At 43.2% G+C, this 20,613-nt stretch overlaps 4 protein-coding genes across 4 annotated transcripts in view; 1 reads left to right on the top strand and 3 right to left on the bottom strand.

The window, feature by feature from the left end:
• Positions 1–3,172: 3,172 nt before the first annotated feature.
• Positions 3,173–4,930, bottom strand: LOC5514326. Its single transcript, XM_001634510.3, has one exon. The coding sequence runs from the start codon at positions 4,445–4,447 to the stop codon at positions 3,323–3,325; it is 1,125 nt and encodes a 374-aa protein (XP_001634560.1). The 5' UTR covers positions 4,448–4,930; the 3' UTR covers positions 3,173–3,322.
• A 2,611-nt stretch (positions 4,931–7,541) lies between these two features.
• Positions 7,542–8,537, top strand: LOC116619269 (ATP-dependent DNA helicase RecQ-like). The gene has a single exon (XM_032383895.2). The coding sequence runs from the start codon at positions 7,542–7,544 to the stop codon at positions 8,535–8,537; it is 996 nt and encodes a 331-aa protein (XP_032239786.2).
• Positions 8,538–12,595: 4,058 nt separating this feature from the next.
• LOC125558952 lies at positions 12,596–14,361 on the bottom strand. Its single transcript, XM_048720516.1, has 2 exons — positions 14,084–14,361; positions 12,596–14,021 (listed from the first exon to the last, which is right to left on the bottom strand). The coding sequence occupies exons 1-2, from the start codon at positions 14,359–14,361 to the stop codon at positions 12,596–12,598; spliced, it is 1,704 nt and encodes a 567-aa protein (XP_048576473.1).
• A 5,326-nt stretch (positions 14,362–19,687) lies between these two features.
• The window catches only part of LOC5514364 (mucin-19), a 59,334-nt gene continuing 58,408 nt past the window's right edge, over positions 19,688–20,613 (bottom strand). Inside the window, exon 69 of the mRNA XM_048720504.1 lies at positions 19,688–20,513. Coding sequence (XP_048576461.1) covers positions 20,303–20,513 — 211 coding nt within the window. The 3' untranslated portion in view covers positions 19,688–20,302. The remainder of the gene's footprint in view (positions 20,514–20,613) is intronic.

Raw genomic sequence — 20,613 nt, 5'->3', positions numbered from 1 at the left:
CCATTCATGCTTAGTCACGCAAAAACCTAAATGGTAACGTGGATAGGGAAAAAAACTTACATATTACTTTTGCTTACGATAATACTGTTAAACCAGGAAAGTGCAAGGAAGGCTTAACCGGTTCTCGGGGCAGATTTTCTTTTTAAGTAATCAGACCCTTTTCATATCTTAGTATTCAAATTTTATTATCATCATTTATTTCACTAAACAAAACTGATATAGTGCAACTGGTTTTGAGTGACTTGGTTTCAGTTTCGCCTGCAGTAGGACTTCGCTCCTTCAGCAAAAGGATAGCCGCTTCTTCGCTTGGCGGACCAGATGATACGGTAAGAAACAAACAAAAAACGCCGTCCTGCCAAACGCAGCCACATCTGCACTGTGTGTGGGAGGCAACAGGGAACCGTACTCTAGCCAAACACCAGGGTCCAATGAGGCACATTCTTGTTGAGGAGATAGACAAATTCAATCGATATCTGCACATCTAACCTGCACATCTTGCCTGCACATCTAACAAAGAACAGTGTGCTTTGCAGAGTGCACTGAAAGTCTATGTATAACTAGAAAATAGGGCGTAGGTCGTGCATCCGGTGCGGGGGCGGGGTTGCCAGCAATGGGAGCTGAGGAGCCTAGAATCTGTAGTGTGCTGACACTGAAGTGCGAGGCTGCTTTTGCAAATAAAATCACAGCTAGGTAGTAAAATGAAGGAAGCGAAAGGCAGCCTCTTTTATCAGGGAAGCCTTCCCTAGCCTTAAGATCGCAGATGTTTATCATTTCGGGAACTATCTCTATGGATCTGGATCAACACAGCGATGTTCGAGGTTTCCGCGACTTAATAACAATGCATGCACTATAACGTGCACCTCAGAATTAAACTTGAGGCTTTGGCCTAATTTCAACAAAAATAAGCCGATCTCAGATAGCTCACCGATAATGTAAGCTCTAACTCAAATAGGTTCTCCAAATCAGGTTATTTGATCAATGAGAATCAGAAATAGGAAAACTAAGGGAGTAAAAAAAGTATGTGATAAAGCTGCTCATTGGCCATAAATGCTTTCCAACGTAACAACGTGCAGTTGGAAAGCGTTTTCGTTACGGTTCGGAGAACGTGTTATCACATTACGTGATCTTTTGTTTAAATTTAACAACTATTTTTATTTTGTAAGATTACGTAACTACTTTAGCACTACATATCGTATATATACGATAGAGATATGATAATTATTTTATCTCGCATGTTGGACGCTAGTACCACTGTAATTTTGAGTAACGCGAAACTGATCGTTATGACCGATAAAAGTGAAATTATATCGGAGCTTAAAAGTTTCTTATTTACTGAACTTGGGAATTTCAAAGATAAGTTGAAACGGTAAAGCGAAGAATCTATTGAATCGGCGGTTAAGAAATTTTGAATGGAGAATTCTGCTCGCCACGTTTTCACTGTTTTCAAGGCCAAAGGCAATGAAGAACAGTATGGCCATCAAGAGAAGTTGGCGTGCGTGTTGGATTCGGCAACACAAGATCTTCAGGGTGGACAATTGCTCAAAAGTGAAGAATGCACTTAATGAAGGTAAGGCGCTAATCGCCAGTCGCATGAAGCATAATAGGGACCTTAAGCAACGACGACGCAACGTGGACGACGACGGCAAAAAAACAATGGGATTTGATTCAGAATTCAATAGCAGCACGTGAAAATGCATTCTGTCTGATACATTTCAGCCGTTTTCCATAAAACCACGACGTGAAAACTCCAACTTTCACGGTCAATTGAGGACGCGGACGTTTGCCGTGTAAACTCCCCTAATTACGTTGAAATTTCCCATAAGTAAGGAAGAACTTACTTGATTCGGATACTTCGATTTTTTGTTATTAATTTGCAGTGCGCTGAAGCTTTGTTAAGGTTTCTCTTTTGCAGAGTTTTGAGTCGATACCTAACTTGAACATAGAACTGAGCAAAACTAACAATTTCGCAAATGGAAAAATATTAAGTGTGCGCTGGGTATATAAATTGTTGCGCGGTATAACTGGATTTGAGATAGAGCATTAGGAACTTTATCCCAGTAAAGAGCTTTAAATCTCCCCTGAAAGGAGATAGACACGTTATTTTGTGTTTTCATCTTTTCGTAACCTCCGTTACAAATTTTAGTTACGATCGCATAAAGCCAAAATGCAGGTATCTTCTACTAAAAACCCATGAAATGCATTTTTACTATTACACTTACGATTCTATTATCTAGAAATGTAATTGCGAGTGTCATTTGCGTGCAGTAAACTCGACCTCGATGGTACTATATTTGACTAAAAGAGCATTTTGCTGGATGCAAATGAGCCTCGAACTTACCGAAAAGAGCCCAAAGAACTCAAAATAATGTTTAAAATATATTTGTAGGCTCTAAACATTTCACTAAGGTTAAGAAAGCTGGCTTGTTTGATCAGAAGCTAAAGATCCTAAACTCGCGGTAACGGAGGTTAAGCGGTAACGCAGGTAACGGAGGTTATTTTTTAAACAATCTGTTGATGTCACATCTTTGAATTCACGTTTAGCAGAAATATCTATATTGTATTGCGTTCACATCAATCATTTGTAAAACCTGTAAAGTTCACAATCCACTGAGAATTTTTGATCTTGGAAAAAATGCGGTAACGGAGGTTACGCTCTTATCTCTACGCTCCAATTTGACATTATTTAAAATAGCTAACTTGTCAAAGTTTTGAATTCTCAAGAAAAAATACTTGATTTGATAAAGAACCGACCATGGGCTTCAGATTGGGCTTGGTAATATCATCTATCGCCCAAACTTACTGCCTGAAAAATATATGTTAATTGGGGTAACGGAGATTATTAAGAAATTGTGGACATTGCATCAAAACTCGGGGAAAAAATAGGCACGATAATAGCTTATCATTTTTTCTATAGAGAAAAACGTTGTTCCCTGTGGTCATTTTGAAAGTGATTTCATTTTGATTCGCCACGGTAAACCTGCTTAACGTCAGGGCTATTTATTGAAAGTTAGGCTGTGGACATGAGAAAATGGGCAAAACTGGCAGCTTTCAAGTCAAATTGCGGCAAAATGGCGAATATTTGCTCAATAAAGCTGTATACCGTTTTAAAGTTCTAGCTTCGTACTTTGGAAAAACATCAATATCTGATCTTGTAGGATAATATTCTGCCAACTTTAACAAAAAGACAGGTTTTAATCGTAATGTGTACATTTAGCGTAGAATGGGTGTAGAATACATTACAGATAAAAAGGTCTCTGGTGCCAGGGAACACAACCTATCAAGAGTACATTATCCTGAACAAAATCCGACCGAGATTTCTATTTCACTTTCCACTTTCTTGTCGTCCTGCGAAATATTCGAATTTCTCCAAGTTCGACCAAATGCCCTCGCTCCCCCAGCAAGGCTTTGGCTCATAACGCCACGGTGGCAAAAAGTACCTCCATTCAAATCTTCTTTGATAAGGGCAGTAAGACTGATAAGGTTCCCTAGGAACCTCGGCAAAGGAGACGTTAAACCAATTTGTCTTTACTAAACTCCAGTACTCTCTCATTCGTTCAGGGTAGGCCTGGTGAATGCCTAGAAACCTTGTGCAGAGATCGCTGTTTTTTAGGTATGGTTCAGAATCGAGAGAATTCACATGCAACAGTCTCGTGTTGTCAGCGAAAAACGTCACTTCAGATCCATAACTCGCCAAGGCATTAATCCACAATCCAATCGCTTGGTCCCCAAACGGGTGGCACTGTAATGTTTCGTTTAGTTTGACGAGTTCATCGACAAAATCTCGGCCGAATATGATGAGGCCTTCGTCGGTCCACTGGGAACCACGTTCACAGTGAAACCATCCCCAGACTAGGAGCTTTTCTTGCAATCTGAAGCGGATATCGAAGTTTAAATGCTCCAAACAAACGAAATAATCGTCGTCAGTTTTAAGGATAAATTTAAAATCATATTTTTCTAAAGCCAAAAACATCATCCACAATAAGCGATAGGTAAATCGCACTCCACCTTTTAAAGGAAGAAATTCTAAGTCGCCATACTTCGCTTGCTCTAGCTGCAAAGCCAGTGTTTCATTCTTACTTAGTCCAAGTCCATCCGTAAAAAAACGCATCCCTATCTCCGAGTAGTGATCGAGTGTTTTTAACCAAGTTTCTCTGATAGCTGTCCGCCGGTCTACACGTTTAGGTGCTGTTATTATTCCCATAAAAACCGTCACCTTTATCTTTTTGATAAAATCCGCACTTGAAGTTGAGTTCTCAGCTCGTTCTTCCCTGTCGTAAGTCCTATTGGAAAGTGCATTTTCCGATCTAGGTGACGTTTTATTTCTCATCCAAGGTTGCGCTCTGTAATCACCACTCAGGCAAAAGAAGAATATAGATGACACTCCAAATACACAAATAACCACGAAGTACTGATGCTTCACTTTGCAAGAACCCGCATATCGACTCATAGTTTTGCTAGTTTTCTAAAACTTTAACCTAAGGCAAGGTTTTCATTCATCACGCGCCGCTCTTTGGGACCACGATTCCCTGGAGAGCGGCAAAACGAATTAGCCAATCAGCGTTTACTTTCCAAATACTGGAAAGTTGACCTTGGCTTTTCGCGGGAAAAAATTCAAGATGGCGGACGATCTCAGCTCTGTGTTCCTTCTTGTGTCAAACAAAAGGGATCTTAAGCAACGACAACGGCAACGCGGACGCCGATGGCAAAAAACAATGGGGTTTGATTCAGAATTCAATAGCAGCACGTGGCAATGCGTTCTGTCTGATACATTTCAGCCGTTTTCCGTAAAACCACGAAGTGAAAACTCCAAGTTTCACGGTCAATTGAGGACGCTGACGTTTGCACTGTGAACTCCAATAATTACGTTCGCCGCTGTAGAAATAATGTTCTTAGTTTATTTTTATCTCTCTCTGACTATAATGTTTTGCTTATCCCATTGCAATTAAATTATTATTAATCACTACGCGCGAAAACATCTTTTTCGATCGCGTTGTCCTAGCCGTCGCCGTCGTCCTTGCTTAAGGTCGCTAAATTCAGAATTGCGGCCTTGAATAGCCATCAAAAGGAGGCTATTGAGGAGTTCACCAAGGGTGAAGCGGATTTGTTTATTAATTTGCCGACTGGCTATGGAAAGTCCCTGATTTACCTAGCTATGCCGCTAGTCTTCGACGATATTCGAAGGAAGTCAGGGCACGTTGTTGTTGTCTCCTCTTGTGAGTTTAATGGACGACCACGTGGATTATTTACGAAGCATCGGTGTAAGTTCTGTGAGTCTTAGCAATCTAAAAGAGGGAGAAGCTGGTAAAGTAGAGAACAGAGAGTATTCTGTGATATATGGAAGCCAAGAATCAAGGTTTAAAAACCAGCGATGGAGGGAGCTGCTTTCTAGCGCGTTGTTCAAGGAAAAACTGTGTTGCATAGCCGTTGATGAAGCGCATGTAAACTGGCAATGGTAAGCATGTCGTATTATGAGAACGATCATATATATTTGAATGTATGGCTCACGCTTTTCGACAGGGGGACTTCATCTACAAATAAGATGGTTAGAACAATATATTCAGAGCTTCATGAGTTAAGAACCCTCGCTGCTGGTGCAAAAGTAATTGGTTTGACAGCAACAGCAACACTGGCAACAAAAGAAACAATTACAGATGTACTTAGAATGCAAGACGTCATAGAAATAAATGAAAATCCCAATAAGGAGAACATTACCTATATTGTCAAGTATTTAAGTAACTCAGTGGATGCTAAAGAAAGTTTTGAATGGTTGGTGAATGAAATCAATGAAAGAAAAGATGGTGGAGATAAAACAATCATCTACTGCCAAACAATAAAACAGTGTTCTTTGATGTATGGCACCCTGAGATCTATGTTGATAGATGTTGTAGTTTTACTTCCGGTTAATTAGCATATCTTTCGCACATGCGCACCCGGATTGAGTTCCTCGTGTAGTCCGCCATGTTTTGTACTGTGTTAATAAAATAGGTGAATAAAAAGCCTTCAAGTCAACTTATTACATGGTGTCAGAAGCAAACTGAAGGAAAATCACTCTCAAACATACCAGGTCGGTATTTTACGAGAAATCTAGCAAGTTTACACAAGGAAAATGGCCGAACTCACTGGACTCACTAGCCCTCGTATGGACTGGAATGCAACCGATCTTCAACAAGCGCTAAAAAAGTTCAAGGCAACCGTCGAATTGTACTTTTCTGGCCCGCTTAAATCCAAATCGGAGGAAGAAAAGGTCAGTTATCTGTTGATATGGACGGGAGAAGAAGGAATTGAATTAGTTTCTACGTGGTCGCTAACCTCAGACGAGAAGAAAAAGCTGTCAACTTACTGGAAGAAGTTTGAAGAATACGTCGCCCCCAAGAGCAATTTTCGCTTAGCACGATTTAAACTACGCACTCTGAAGCAAAAGGACGATGAACCAGTGGATTCATTTATAAAGAAAGTAAGATTGCTGGCCAGCGAATGCAGGTATGATAATGTAGACGAACACATTATTGACGCTCTAATTTTCGGGTCTCGCCGCCCACGTGTCCAGGCTAAACTCCTCGAGTTAGACAAAACTCTAACGCTCGCTAAGGCAATAGACATAGCCAGGACTGAGGAAGCCACTTCGGCTCAGTTACAAGATATTAGAGGCACAAACACTATACCTGTACACGCAACAACCCACAAAAGCCCTTCTTCACATCCCAAGACACACTCACGTGAAAATAAACAAATACAAACTTGTGGGAACTGTGGCACTAGCCATAATGTGACACAAAAATCCCTGTGCCCCGCAAACGGAACAAAATGCAGCAACTGTGGGAAACCAAACCACTGGGCCAAGGTTTGCCGTTCCACCAAACCCCAAGGTCCCACCCCGAGGGGAAGAGGCAGGCGGGGAAACCGGAACAAATCAAAGCAACAGATAAACACCCTCAGCAATGCCAACCCCACGCTCGCACATTGTGGACATGGCCAATGGCAGTACTCTCACCAGAAACCGCAGACACATTCGTCCCACAGGTGAAAAACTAAGCTTGAATAATACCTCAGCTACTGATGACTACGAGCCTGTAGCAGAACCAGCACCTAACGGCAACCAACCCCCAACAGAGCCAAGGACGTCTACACCTGGTACCCCTGCGAAGTCCACACCTACCCAAAGTGGTCCACCATTACGCAGATCAACACGGACAGTGAAGCCCCCAGACAGACTGAACTTGTAGCATTTGCTACACAAACATTAGATATTGAACTATGTTATTATTAGTACTGCAAAGTTCTTTGTTTTTTTTTACACCCCTAATTGGACACTACCAGTCACATTAGTACTCATGTAATTTTTCAGCTTTTCAGCTTAGAGAAGGGGATGTTGTAGTTTTACTTCCGGTTAATTAGCATATCTTTCGCACATGCGCACCCGGATTGAGTTCCTCGTGTAGTCCGCCATGTTTTGTACTGTGTTAATAAAATAGGTGAATAAAAAGCCTTCAAGTCAACCTATTACAATAGAGTTGGTTGCTAATGGAAAACCAAAACTTGAAATGCTTCATTCCTGTACTCCAAAAGAAAATAAGGATGCAATATTAGAGTCATTCAAAAGACTGGATGGTCATGTGCAAGTCTTGGTGGCAACCATAGCATTCGGCATGGGAAGAGACTGTAAAGGTGTCCACCGCACAATACACTTTGGCCCCTCAAAAAACTGTGAGGCCTTTATCCAAGAGACTGGTCGCGCTGGAAGAGATGGGATGTCTAGTTTTTCTTATCTTTTGTACAAAGGCATTATGCTGAATCATGTGGAAAGGGACATAAAAGAATATGTCAAAGCTACAACCTGCAGGAGACAGATGCTTATGGAACATTTTAGCAAGAACCATATTGTATTTTCTGGAGACCTCCATGCTTGCTGCGATAATCGTGCTAAAGCTTGTGAATGTGGTAGTGAAAATTGTAAAAGTTACACTGATTTCATAGTTACGGAGACAGGTATTGCATCAGAAGAGAAAAGGCGTTCTGTTAGTGAAGACCAGAAAAAAGAACTCTCAAGATTACTCAAAAAGTACCACAAGAAACTATTAATGGATCTGGTACGAAAGTCAGCACATGGCATGGTCCAAAGTCTAATTAGCATAAATACTCTTCTGGGGTTTGGAGAAACACAAATCGATCAGGTGCTAGAAAACTGTGAAACTTTATTTTCTTTTGAGGATGTCACAGATAAGATTGAAATATGGAACATCTGTCATGCAAGAGAAATAGTTGTTATGCTTGCAGAAGTATTTAATGATATTGATGTATCTTGTGAGCAAATGGTCGATATGAGACTGGGCACTAGCGACAATGAATTAGATGACAAAGTAATTGGAGAATGGGCTGCTCTAGCTGAGGACGAAGAGCTCTTTGCCTTGATGGCAGACAATTTATCTTGGTCTGCATTAGAGAGCACAGTAAATGAGTCAACTCACATGCAGTCTCCTGACTCTTCTGGCTTATCACCTGCTGCTCTGACTGCACTTACAAATCTAAGTATAGAGTAGAAAAATGTATAACACCAGTAGAGGTATGACGTGGCTTATGTTATTTTTGTCAGAGCCGGGTATCAAGTGAAGGAAAAAAGCAGGACAATCTGTAACGCAACGTTTACATTTAAGCTTCATTGGCATATAACGAGTTGCAATACAGACACTTAGAGCGGCAAAAACTTAACTGAACTCAGTAAGCGATTTTTGAGGTGACTTTGAAAACTCAAATTAATTTTATAGAGTGTGTATGACCTCAACATTAACTGTTTTGGCCCACAGCACACTAATTGCTCTACTCTTTAGTGCATTGTAAACAAGAAAAAGACCCAGGAGGACAGTGTCTAAACAGTAGTTCCACATTTTCTCTGCAGTTTAGAGCATAGTAAAGACTTAATTTTTCCCACGATGCTGTGTGGCACACTTAATGAGCTCTTATTATAAATTCTATAAATTTAGAGTTGTTAAAGTTGTACTGTATACACAATTAGACAATATCTTATGTTTGTATAAGTATTCAGTAGTCTATTATTTGTAGTCCCACTAGATGTGATGATATACTAATGTCTACTAATGAGAGTAAAACATGTCAACCAAGATCTGCCTCATACATGTACTTAAGACCTCTGTGATTTAGCTCAAGTTGAAAAGCGTCTGAAAACCAAAAGTCAAATTTTACAAACACCATTTTGTTGGCTTTTGAAAATTTCAGCAATTTAGTGAACTTGCTGCAATGAGGATGCTTTTGTGTTCAAGTTATTGATATCTTGGAATTCTATGCAAAAGAAAAATCTGGATCCACCATAACACAACAATATTTCAGAGATAACAACCTTTGGCCTTTAAATGTGGGAGATAGGGTGTCTTTTTCTATTCTTTGCCACTAAATGCCCTTGTTTGTTAAATATCTCAGAACAATTATCTTTCTATTAAATGTGGGAGATTCAACTATACGTAAAATGCTGGAGAGTGGGAGAAGACTAAAATGCACATAACTCCTTCAGCATGTGGGAGAGTTGGCATCTCTAATATATTTTTATTATATTTATATTGTTCATTGCTCTCAAAGAGCCAAAAGCTGTACTAAAAATATGTAAAATTTCCATGTCTTTAGGTTAATAGGTTCTGATTCTAGGAAAATTGGGAATACAGGACTAGCTCCAAGGATAATGTCTGCATGCTTGCCTGTGATTCATATTACATCCAGTTCAAGTGCCTCAATTGGAAACCTCAACCAGTGTATCAAAGGAATCCCATTATTTTGGTCATCCAGTGTCCTTGTGCTTGACTGCTGTGTGCCTACATGATATTCTAGTCAACCATCTGTATCATACAGTGCTGTATATTATTAATCTCCTATTGGCAAATGACCAACACCACTGTCCGAATAATTTACCTTGCTTTCAGGCCACACTCTATGTTCTTTTTGTGCTTGTTGATCCATTTGTACATCTCTGACATATCCAGAGAAGCAAATGGATCTCTTTGAAAGTCTCTGAAGTAAACATAATGGCGATTATCTTGAGGTGCGAATACTTTGTTAGTGATGCATGAATTAACAAGAGTTTCCAAATCTCTCTGTTGACCGGCAGGTATGCTCACTTGACCCTGATGATCTTTGGATGGAAGAGTCAAGGTTAGCAAGTATAGCACGTGAACTGTTTTCTGCTCTACAAATTCTAGTAACAGCAGCTTCAGTCAGATTCGGACCAAGGTTCTTGAAAGCCTGTTTCAAAAACTTGTTACTATGTTCAAGATCAAGTGGAATATTTCGTCCAACCAAACCGCAGTTGTTTACTGTTCTGTTCCAAATGAAGCGCTCTGCATCTCTAGGGCTCAGCAGAGCAGTAAAAAGGAATGACTGGTATAAACTTTCTAATGCATATTTATGGCCGTGTATTCCATCAACTATGAAGTGAAGCAAGAAATACTTGAACTGGCGTACGATTCTAAGACCATCACCCTCAGCTATAGCATCAAGGAAGTTCATGAATAGTAAGCCATCTGATAAGAGACTGCAGTTCTATGCATAAACATCATCACACTGACCCTCAGCAGGTGCTGATTCTGGAATTTCATCAGAGGGCTTGAATGTATTAATTTCATCAGCATTTGGTGGGGTGAAGCATGAGTCAGCTCATGCTTTCGCCTGCACTTTCCATCAACCGCAAAGGAGCGAGTACACCCATAATAACGACAACGAAACTTACCATCAGGGGTCAAAACCTGGTTATCAATTGCATCTTGTTTCTCTTGAGCAGTCAGGGTACTGTTAACAAAACCAATTCCCTATTAATATCGTCCATACACATGCTAATTAAATATGAATACTAGAATAAGGAACACAAGACTGACACTGTAATTTGTTTGTTTGGCCCAGAGAGAAGTTTATATCATAAAAAAACATAGTAATATAATATACTTGACAAATAAATCTTCTCTGCCACCGGGTGGGTGGGTGTGAAAAGAAGGCTAAAGGCTATTGATAAAGGCGAGTATACACTCTGTACTCTGATACTGAACTGAACGCAAGCAAGCACACCCCTCACATAGAAGGCGGATCAGTTGTCAATCAAACAAACTCATTAAATGGTCAATTAATCCCTTTGACCCTGGGGGTAATTTACTGTTTTGTCAAATACTATGGCATCTACAACCAAGCCAGCAACTTTGTGTAGGAATCTCAACTTTTCTAACTTGCTCATGTTTCCATATCTTTGGGGATTGCACTCTGATGATCCGTTCTGTTCTTTCGAGCCCTTGGTGACCGAGATCGCAGTGAGCTGCCTTCATCACCTCCGGCCTCAGAGCGGTAGGGACCACCAGCAGCCTGGTTTCTATACCATCATCTGACTTGACCTTCCTGAACAGGATACCGTCCTTCTCCTCTATGCTGGACGGGTAGTTTAACATCTGCACCGTCTCCCTCGACTCCCGCTTCCGCTCGGCTTGGCTGGCTTTCCTCCTCAGTTTAAGGTAATGTCTTAACCTTGTTAGGGTGGTATCCCTCTCCTGTAGCTGCTTGATCTGCTCCTTGTCTAGTGCGGGTGGGCATGTTGCCATTCCAGACTCCTGATCTGCGGATGGTAGCACTCCTAGCTCTGCGACTCTGATAGCATCGTCCAGCATTCCCAGTCGCACTTCCCCTGGAATGACAGTCATCTCAGCAATCGTAGCAAGGTCCTCTGCCACCGGCGTGCTTGTTGTCCTGTCGCTTCCTCCCTCGTCTTCATCATTCTGCGCTGGTCCTTCTGCATGTCTACGTCTGCTCAGAGCATCGGCGTTGGTGTTGTGCTTGCCCGCCCTGTACTTTATCTTGAAGTTGAAGCTTGCAAGTTCTGCTGCCCATCTCTGCTCCACAGCCTTGAGCTTGCTCTTAGACTGTAGGTAGGTGGGGGGGTTGTTGTCAGTGAACACGATGAATTCTGACCCAAGCAGGTGTTCTCTGAACTTCTCGCATACAGCCCACTTGAGTGCTAAGAGCTCCAGCTTCATTGATGAGTAGTTCTCCATGTTGGTTTCTGGGCCACGAAGACTACGACTTGCATATGCTATGACCCTCAGCTTTCCGTCCTCTTGCATCTGTGACAGGACCGCACCAAGCCCCTTGTCTGACGCATCCGTCTCTACCACAAAGGGTCTTGTGTAGTCAGGGTACGCCAACACCGGTGCACTTGTCAGCGCTCTCTTCAGGTCATAGAATGCCTCCTCGCACTGTCCACTCCAGCGATCGCTCTTTATTGCGCTACGCTTTCCTCTCGTCTCAGCCGACATCTCTGCAACCAGCTTGTGGGAGGCGCCGCCTTACTAGCGAAGCTTGGGACGAACCGTCGATAGTAGGATGCAAACCCCAGGAATGACCTCAGCTCTCTAAGCGTTATTAGGGTCGGCCATTGGGACACGGCTTCCGTCTTTGCTGGGTCGGTGGACACGCCCTCCGCCGACACCACATGTCCCAAGTAGTTCACCCGCTCCTGGAAAAAATGGCACTTCTCCGGCTCTATCTTCAGGCCGTGCTCCCTCAGCTTCTGGAATACCAATCTTAGCCTCTGTAGGTGGTCTGCCACGTTGCCACTTTAGACGATGATGTCGTCTAGGGACACCAGCAGGGTCTTCAGGATGTCGCTCCGGAAGATGTTCGTCATAAGACGTTGGAAGGTGGCTGGCGCGTTGCACAAGCAAAAAGGCATTCTGTTGTACTCGAACAACCCCATTGGACTTGTGAACGCCGTCTTGTGTCTGTCTGCTGGATGGACCTCCACCTGATTATATGCAGATGCCAAGTCGATCGTCGAGAAGTATCGCGCCCCTCCAAGGGCATCCAGCGACTCGTCTATCCGTGGAAGGGGGTATGCTTCGCGTCGGCTCTTCGCGTTGAGGCGGCGGTAGTCGACACACAGGCGCAGCGTTCCAGACTTCTTCCGTACCAGCACAATCGGGGAGGCGTAGTCAATCTGGCTTGGTTGGATGACTCCGCGGTCCAGGAGTACTTGCAGATGCTCCTTCACCTCCTCGAACTGGTTTGGCGGAATCCGTCTGTGGCGTTGGTTAACTGTAATGTCATCCTCTGTGTGGATCCGGTGCTGTATGGTTGACGTACATCCAAGCTCCTCCCCCTCTCTAGAGAATACATCGGCATACTCCTTGAATATCCTCTGCGCCTCTCGTCTGTCCTCCTCTGTCCCTGGGAAGCCGTCTAGTAATGACTGTTCAGGTGACCTTCTTTCATCCAGCGTTGTGGCAGCTCCGGCGGGGGTCTGTGAGGACACCCCTAGGCAGTCTGTGGCGGCACTGCAGGACACCACCACCTCACTGACTCCTACGGCGAACGTCAACTGCTCCCTCGTTGTCGCCTCCGCTGGCATGATGCTGCCCAGACACGTCCTCTTCTTCAGTCGAACTACTCTTCCTGTCGGGTTGCTGACTTGGATGGTGAAGTTCGGTCTGGATGCGTCCACCAGTGTTGCCGCCACACGAAGCCTTCCTGGCAGGGTCGTACCGAGTGGCTCCACCAGTGCGTTCGCCCCACAGGGTGTGCCTGTGACAGCGATGTCCATCACCGAGTGAGGTGGGACCCACACAGCCTTGCTTCTAGCGACCTTGACTAACTTCCGCTTCTTCTGTTTTTGCTCTTCTTTTGATGACATGCTGCCTCCCAGCTCCTCTGCCCACTTTGGGATCTTGGTCAGCACGTTCATCCCCAGCACTCCCGGCTGCTTCCTCCGCTGTCTAACAATGGCTGCTGTGTCTTTCAGGACCAGCACTCCGCACTTGGGGATTGTCACCTCTCCAACCGTGATGTCCAGCTCTAGGTAGCCAAGGTAAGGGATCTCAAGACCGTTCGCGCCACGGAGACTCAGCATCTTTCCGCCGCCTTGCACTCTTCCGCTAACGTTCTTGAGCTTCGTCTTGTAGAAGTTCTCCGTTACCAGGGATACCATGGAGCCGGTGTCAATCAAACACTCCACCTCCTCGCCAGCTAACTTGACCTTGATGGCCGGTCTACCACCGACCAATGTTGGGATGGGTGAGCCATTGTCTGTCTCCTCTACCGCATGACTCACTGCGGCAGAGGACTTCCGTTTCCCGCCTTCTGTTGCTGCTGGGCTTGTGGTGGCCTCCTCTGGTTCTGCTGTCCTTGCTGATTGCTGGTTGGGGGTAGCCGTTTAGGACACTCTCGAGCAAAGTGCCCCTCCTCTCCGCAGTCATAGCAACTGTTGCTAGGTGGGCAAGGTCGCCAGGCCATGGCAGCCAGTAGTTGGTTAAGGGTCTGCTGTTGCTGGGTGAAGATCTGCCTCTGCTGATCAATGTGGCTCATCAGCGTCCTTTGCTGCTTCTGCATCTCCTCAGCCAGCAACTTCTGTCCTCAGATGAGGTCTGTCAGCAACCTCTTCCTTCCAGCAACCTCAGAGCAGCTGACATCAGCCTCTTCTTCCTCCACGTCTACCTCTCTCACTGCCGCAGATCTCCTGGGGTGGGGGTCTTCCTCCAGGCATCGGTCCACCTCGAGGCGTACCTCTTGGAAGTTGGCGCTTGGGTGGTCTTTTCCCCACCGCTTCATGTCACGCCTCAGCAGGGGGTCCCTCAGGTTCTCCAGGAACTGATCGCGGAGAAGGGCGTCTTTGTCTGGAAGATCCTCTCCGCTGAGTCTCTCCACTCGTCCGGCTGACAGCATCAGGGCATGGGCGAACTCTTGCGCCGTCTGCTTCTCGGTCTGACGGGTGGAGAAGAACCTCCTCCTGGCCTGGTGGATGGTCAATCCCTCACCAAAGACTTCGCGTAGGATTTTGAAAATCCCAGCGGGGTCGGACCACTGCGAAGTGGGGCGCAGCTTTACTTCCTCCTTAGCAACGCCCTCTAGATGGAGGATCATGTGGTCCACCGCCTCGCCGATCGCCTGACCCTTGACAGCCCGTTGTGCGTCGGATATCCAATCCTCCAACACACGGTCGTTCCTGGTCCCATCGTACTTGGGGATCCTCCGGTCTCTTGGTACTGACACTCGGATGATGGGTGCAGTACCACTGGCGGAGCTCGTCCCTGGTCCGGTGGTGTCTGGCTGGGCTGGTGCCTGCTCCTTCAGTTGCTCCTCCAACTCTTGAAGCTTGGCAGTCAGGGCGGTCAGCTTATCCTCCATAGACGTCATGTTAGTGTTCCCGTTTATTAATTTTACAACAATTTCTAAGAATTTTTACACTTGGATCCCACTTCTGACACCAAATGTAACAGGATGAGGGGCACGGCGGTCGCGTAAGATCCAGAAGGATCCAAGGATTCTCTTTAGGCAAATTTATTAAAATCACTGACTTTGGCACATACACTTAGCGTACAATAAACGGGAACAAGAATAGAGTCTACCTCGAGCAGTCGTTCTTTAGTCTTCGTAAATCCAAGTAGAAATCCTTCCAATATCGCAACTCATTCACAACTAAAAAACTATCTAAAACGCACCCATATTTATATACTCTATGATGCGTGGGACAACATTCTTTAGATTCTACAACTTACTTGTCAAAATATCTTTTCCTTTACGGTGGGCGGAAGGGATGTCCTGCACTCGAATTGCTTGTGATAATTGTATCAAAATCGAACGTAATTCACCGAAAAGAAGTTGATTAAATACTGCGCCCACTAATCACTTTATCGCAGGCTAGTGTAACTTGCGTACATCCGTTCGACAACATGAGACTACATTCCTAAACGTTTAGTAAGTCGCACCTCAAAATTATTACAATGAAATCTAGGGAATATAGAGATATTAGAGTTTCCTAGGAAATATATGTTTAGTGACCCTGTCACATAAGCACTTTACAATAAAAATTAAAAACTTAAAGTTTCTTAAATATCCTTGGTTTATCAAAGATTTGTTCGATTTACAAAAGAAATTCCCGCGATGTTGCGAACGGGTGAAAAAAGTCTTAAGAAAAGCCTTGAAACGGGAACGTCTGCCTAGGCACCGCTAACGCACGAAATCTGAATTTCTGAGGAACAAACAATGAAAAGCAGCAGAAATTGCTAAAAAAAATATTGATGCGGCCCCGATAAAGGATGAGGGCGGGGACGATAAACATGTCTTTTTTCAGTTGGCCTTATTTGGAAAAAAATAGTCGTCCATCTTAAAAAGGAAGTAAGAAATGACCAATTATTTTCATCGCCATTACCCCAAAGTGTGTATGAAAAAACAAATTAGTACAACTAAGAAACAGCCCAAGAAACAGTTATTGAATTACGAGATGCCTCACCTCCATTGATCGTGTTTTTACGAGAACAGCCATAATGCACGCCGTCGTGTTCATGTCCGAACATCGCTGCTTGAGTAGGATGGAACCAGCCAAAGCCATACTTGGGAACCATGTTACGTTCTCCCTCCTTCGAGCAGTACATCCTGTTAGTAGAAAAGAATAAAACAGCGGCGCCCGCGTCCTCCATTCCTGGCAAAGTTTTTCAAAATCAATCTCTTCTAGATCCTTTTTTGTGCGTTTTCTTAGAGAAGGCTGCTTTCTGGAGCAAAGATCGGCTACCTCTGCCTTGAAGATCCGTATAACTTTCTCAACTACCAGTTGAGATACAGGTGCGCATTTCATAACAGCATTCGCTATCCGCGATGGATGACCGTGAATAATCGCCTTGCCCAAGGACTCGTAGTCAGGCGATAATACTTTCTTCACTTTATTGCTTGGATAGTCCACAGTTAATGTGACTTTGGCATGTGTTTTTTCCTGAGATTGTACCTTCGTCGGGGTTGACCGTGGAGTTGAAGCTGACAATGGCTGACCTAAAAGGTGACTAACACTAACAGGTTCGCTAGCTCGTTGGATTAGCTGCATGCCACTACACCGCGGTAACAACCAAGCGAGAGAGCTCCCATAGAAGGCTGCGTGGCCAATTGAAGTACAAGTAGTAGAAACGTTGGGAACAGCACTTGATAAATTTTCTGCCGACGAGAACTTGAGAGATTTAGCGACAGGCTTTGGATCCACAACGGCGCTTTCAGGGGGTCTCAGGCGCGTCACTCGTCGTTTTGTTGCCGTGAACAGTTCATTTATCTCGAGTTTTACACTATCAACATGTTTCAGCGCTCTTTCTGGTTTCGCAAGTCTCTTGTAGCACTTTGTACAGATAAAGACTGGAATTTTCCTTCCCGTAAACACTGGGATCCTCTCCCGTCGAACATTTTATCAGTTTGGAGATATCTATAGAGCTTTTCCCAAAAAAAACATTCACTTTACTACAAGACACTGTCGTTACACCGCTACAGATGAAGCATTTATAGTCCGCCTCGACAATTTTCTTAGGAGTTTCTGCCATTTATATTTGGGACATTTTATTGCAACATTTGAAAAGGGAAAATCGGAACACTTGTTTTGGCGGGAACACAGGAAGCGGCATTCTGACATGGGTTTTGATTGGTTGTTCGCAAACAATCGCTCGATCGTGATTGGCCATGTAAAGACAATGGCTAATTCGTTTTGCCGCTCTGTGGAGCAGGCGCTCGTGGGGCCTAGGGAATCGTGGTCCCAAAGAGCGGCGCGTAGGAGGGTAGGTTTTCATCGTCAATCACGAAAATGTAGATCCGCCTTGCTTAATTCTATATAACGTTAAGTGACATTTGAAGTGGTCGGGTGGGTATATAATTAGTATTCTGAGGTGATTCTGACCCACCCGACTCTTTGTATCGAACGCAAACAAACTCCTGTCCCTGTGGATGTTTTTTTTGTCTGTCAGACTTGTTTCCATGACCAATTTTAAGCTATGGTATTAATTCAAATCGCAATTCGTTCAAATCGTTTGCCTGTGCTTTATTATGGCGATATATATATTTTTTTGCGTTAATTTTATTTAGATACAAATAAATTCAGATGAAGGGGCGTGTGTTTTTGGCACGGAAAAATTCGACGCAGGGGTATAAAATAAGTGTTTCAAACATGAATAGACGTAGAAGAAGTTTTATTGAAGTACTTATCGTGATCTAATTGATATTGTGCTTATCCGTATAAAGACAAGCAGAGAATTTGTATTGAGCATGCCCGACACCTTCTTCCCTTTTAAGGGCTGGTAATTTACATGTCATGCGCGCGTGGCGCCCGTCACGGCTTGACGACCGCAGTATTTCAAAGGAAAAAAATGGAGTAAAACGCTATATTTATTCATAATCCGACCATATAGTAGCCAAGAAATATCGGTTATAGATATTACTCCACGTTTTGATCATTTTTTGGGACGTTCAAAATTGGGTATTTTTGGCTCCGTCGAGGTCGGATGACCTCTTATGACTGTAGATTGGTTTGTGTCAGCGCCCTAAAATATACTTTAGTTGTCTGTAACTGTTTTTATTTCAATTATATAGGATTCTACTGACTGGGAAAAGGCAATGGGGAAAAAGAAACAGGCAAACAGTGCATATGCCTCAGAAAATGAGACCTTAGTAGAGTTTGTTTGGCATTCGGTATTCGCGCCTTGCGCGTTCCCGAGAGGTTCACTCATGCCTATATACTTAACACTCGTCTTACACTTGACCTTACCAGTTTGCATAACGCGTCGTTTTTTCCGGAGTTGTTTTCCCCCAGTTTTCTGCTAGTTGATACATGAACATGTTTGTATATTTTTTATTTAAACTTGTTATGGTCTCCAATAAACGGTACGCGTCATTCCTTACACCTTGTGTGTTGTTCACATAAGTTATATTGTAGGCTGTGTCTACTTGCACGGCTTCCGGTAAAGGAGGAAAAAAATTGCTACACGGCTGTCTCCCTATTTCTCGATTTTTAGTCTAAATACAGGCCCGTACCGCCTTTTCAGCGACGAAACAAATAATATTTCTATTCGCACTTCACAGCACAAATTCAAACGTGATATCAAACGTGTTTATGGGCAACCACGAAAAGTATTTCAAGAAGACAAAGAAGTATTTATTCATTTTACTGAATAACCTGGAAGTTTTAAATCGGTAAATCGCAGCCAAAATATCAATCTGCAATCCTGATCACATTCATTTGCATATTATTGAGCCCTGAAAGTCATTAGCATCTCAAACCTCGCTTACGGGAAAACGGTCTATTGTATTATAAAATTTGAAATGTAAATTATTTTTAAATTTGACATGCGAAATGTTTTTGCCACTGAAATAGGCATTACAATCTCTGTTTTAAATAAAACAGAGATTACGGCCAGCATTCAAAATGTAGATCGAAGAAGAGCCTAGTATAAAACCAGGGGACTTACTTCAAGTAGAATATATAGCGGGCAACTCGACAGTACAGCGTTTTTCATTTGTAATATCGCATTTATCTTTGTTAAATCTTATAGCTTTCGGCATTTTTATCATGTTAACTTCAATTTGATTGATGACTGTCATTGATCGATTGAGTTGGTAATTTCATAATATTTATAACGTCATCGTCTTCGAAAACCTCCGTCTTCACTTTGTACACGCGAATACGAAAAACCTTCGTTTTTAAAAACCCTCACTCTAAAGACTGATTTCAGCCGCAGAATAGTGTATAAAACAACTACCAGACTACATTCTAATTCAAAATTGAGCGGCAGTATAAAATGGCGGCGTGATTGGCCTTCTTTAACGCATTGCATTTGTGTCATTTTCATAACTAGCGAAACACAAAACAAACGCCATGTATTCATGTGCTTTTTCTTAGTAATTGAATGCAATATAGAGCATCATGGCTTGAACTTTATTGTAACATAATTTGTACATTTGCATAAAATATAAAATACTTGCTTTGCGTTGTGTCAATATATATTGTCTGCATGAATGATTCACCATCCATGAGACCATCAAATGGGAATTCATATATTATACTTATTAATAAAATAATAATTTTATCCATTTATTTAAGAATCTGGGCATTACAAATACCACAGCATGATGGTGCAGGCTGTATATAAATATGACCATCTGCCGAACGTCAAATGTCAAACAAAAATTGGAAAGCAAATACGTAGAATAAACTTGATACAACTATAAGAAACATAACAATACTATTTGTATCGAAAGCGTTCGGGGGGAGGGGGGAGGGGGTGTCGTAACTTGGTAAGAGCAAATGGCGTCTAGAGTACCTCTCCAATCCCAGGCTTAAAATGGCATTTTTTTAAAACTAATTTCATCCAACGATACCAACCAGGCCCCCAGTACTAGACAGATATCAGACCCCACAGAGGGAGCGTATTGCCTTTTGGGATGGATGCATTGGTATTTGTTGAAGAGACGCCAAGCGCCACCCCTACCCCTATGGAAGCTTGCAAGGGGCTGATGCATGAGCGCGTTATCAGCTTAGGTACTGCTCGTAGCTTATCTGAATACACAGAATGGAAAAGCGATTGTCACACGTAAACACATTCTCAGCAAACATGGCGGTACTGCCATCGATTGCGGCTGCTGTGCTCATGTCCAGCGGTTTGCGGCTCTGCCATGAGCGACAGTTGTCGGGGTATTTGCTACCGTCACCACGTGACCCATGCCAGAAGTACTTAGAGGGCCTGTATAGGCACAACAAAACAAAATTAAATTCTTCTGAAATAACAAACCAACAAAGCACAGCAAATCTAAATAGTTATTTTGGTTATTCCGTGTCATTCA

This window comes from Nematostella vectensis, chromosome 2 (assembly GCF_932526225.1).
Source record: "Nematostella vectensis chromosome 2, jaNemVect1.1, whole genome shotgun sequence".
Lineage (NCBI taxonomy): Eukaryota > Metazoa > Cnidaria > Anthozoa > Actiniaria > Edwardsiidae > Nematostella > Nematostella vectensis.
Note: the sequence above shows the minus strand (reverse complement) of the source record. Positions and strands in the feature narration are given on the sequence as shown.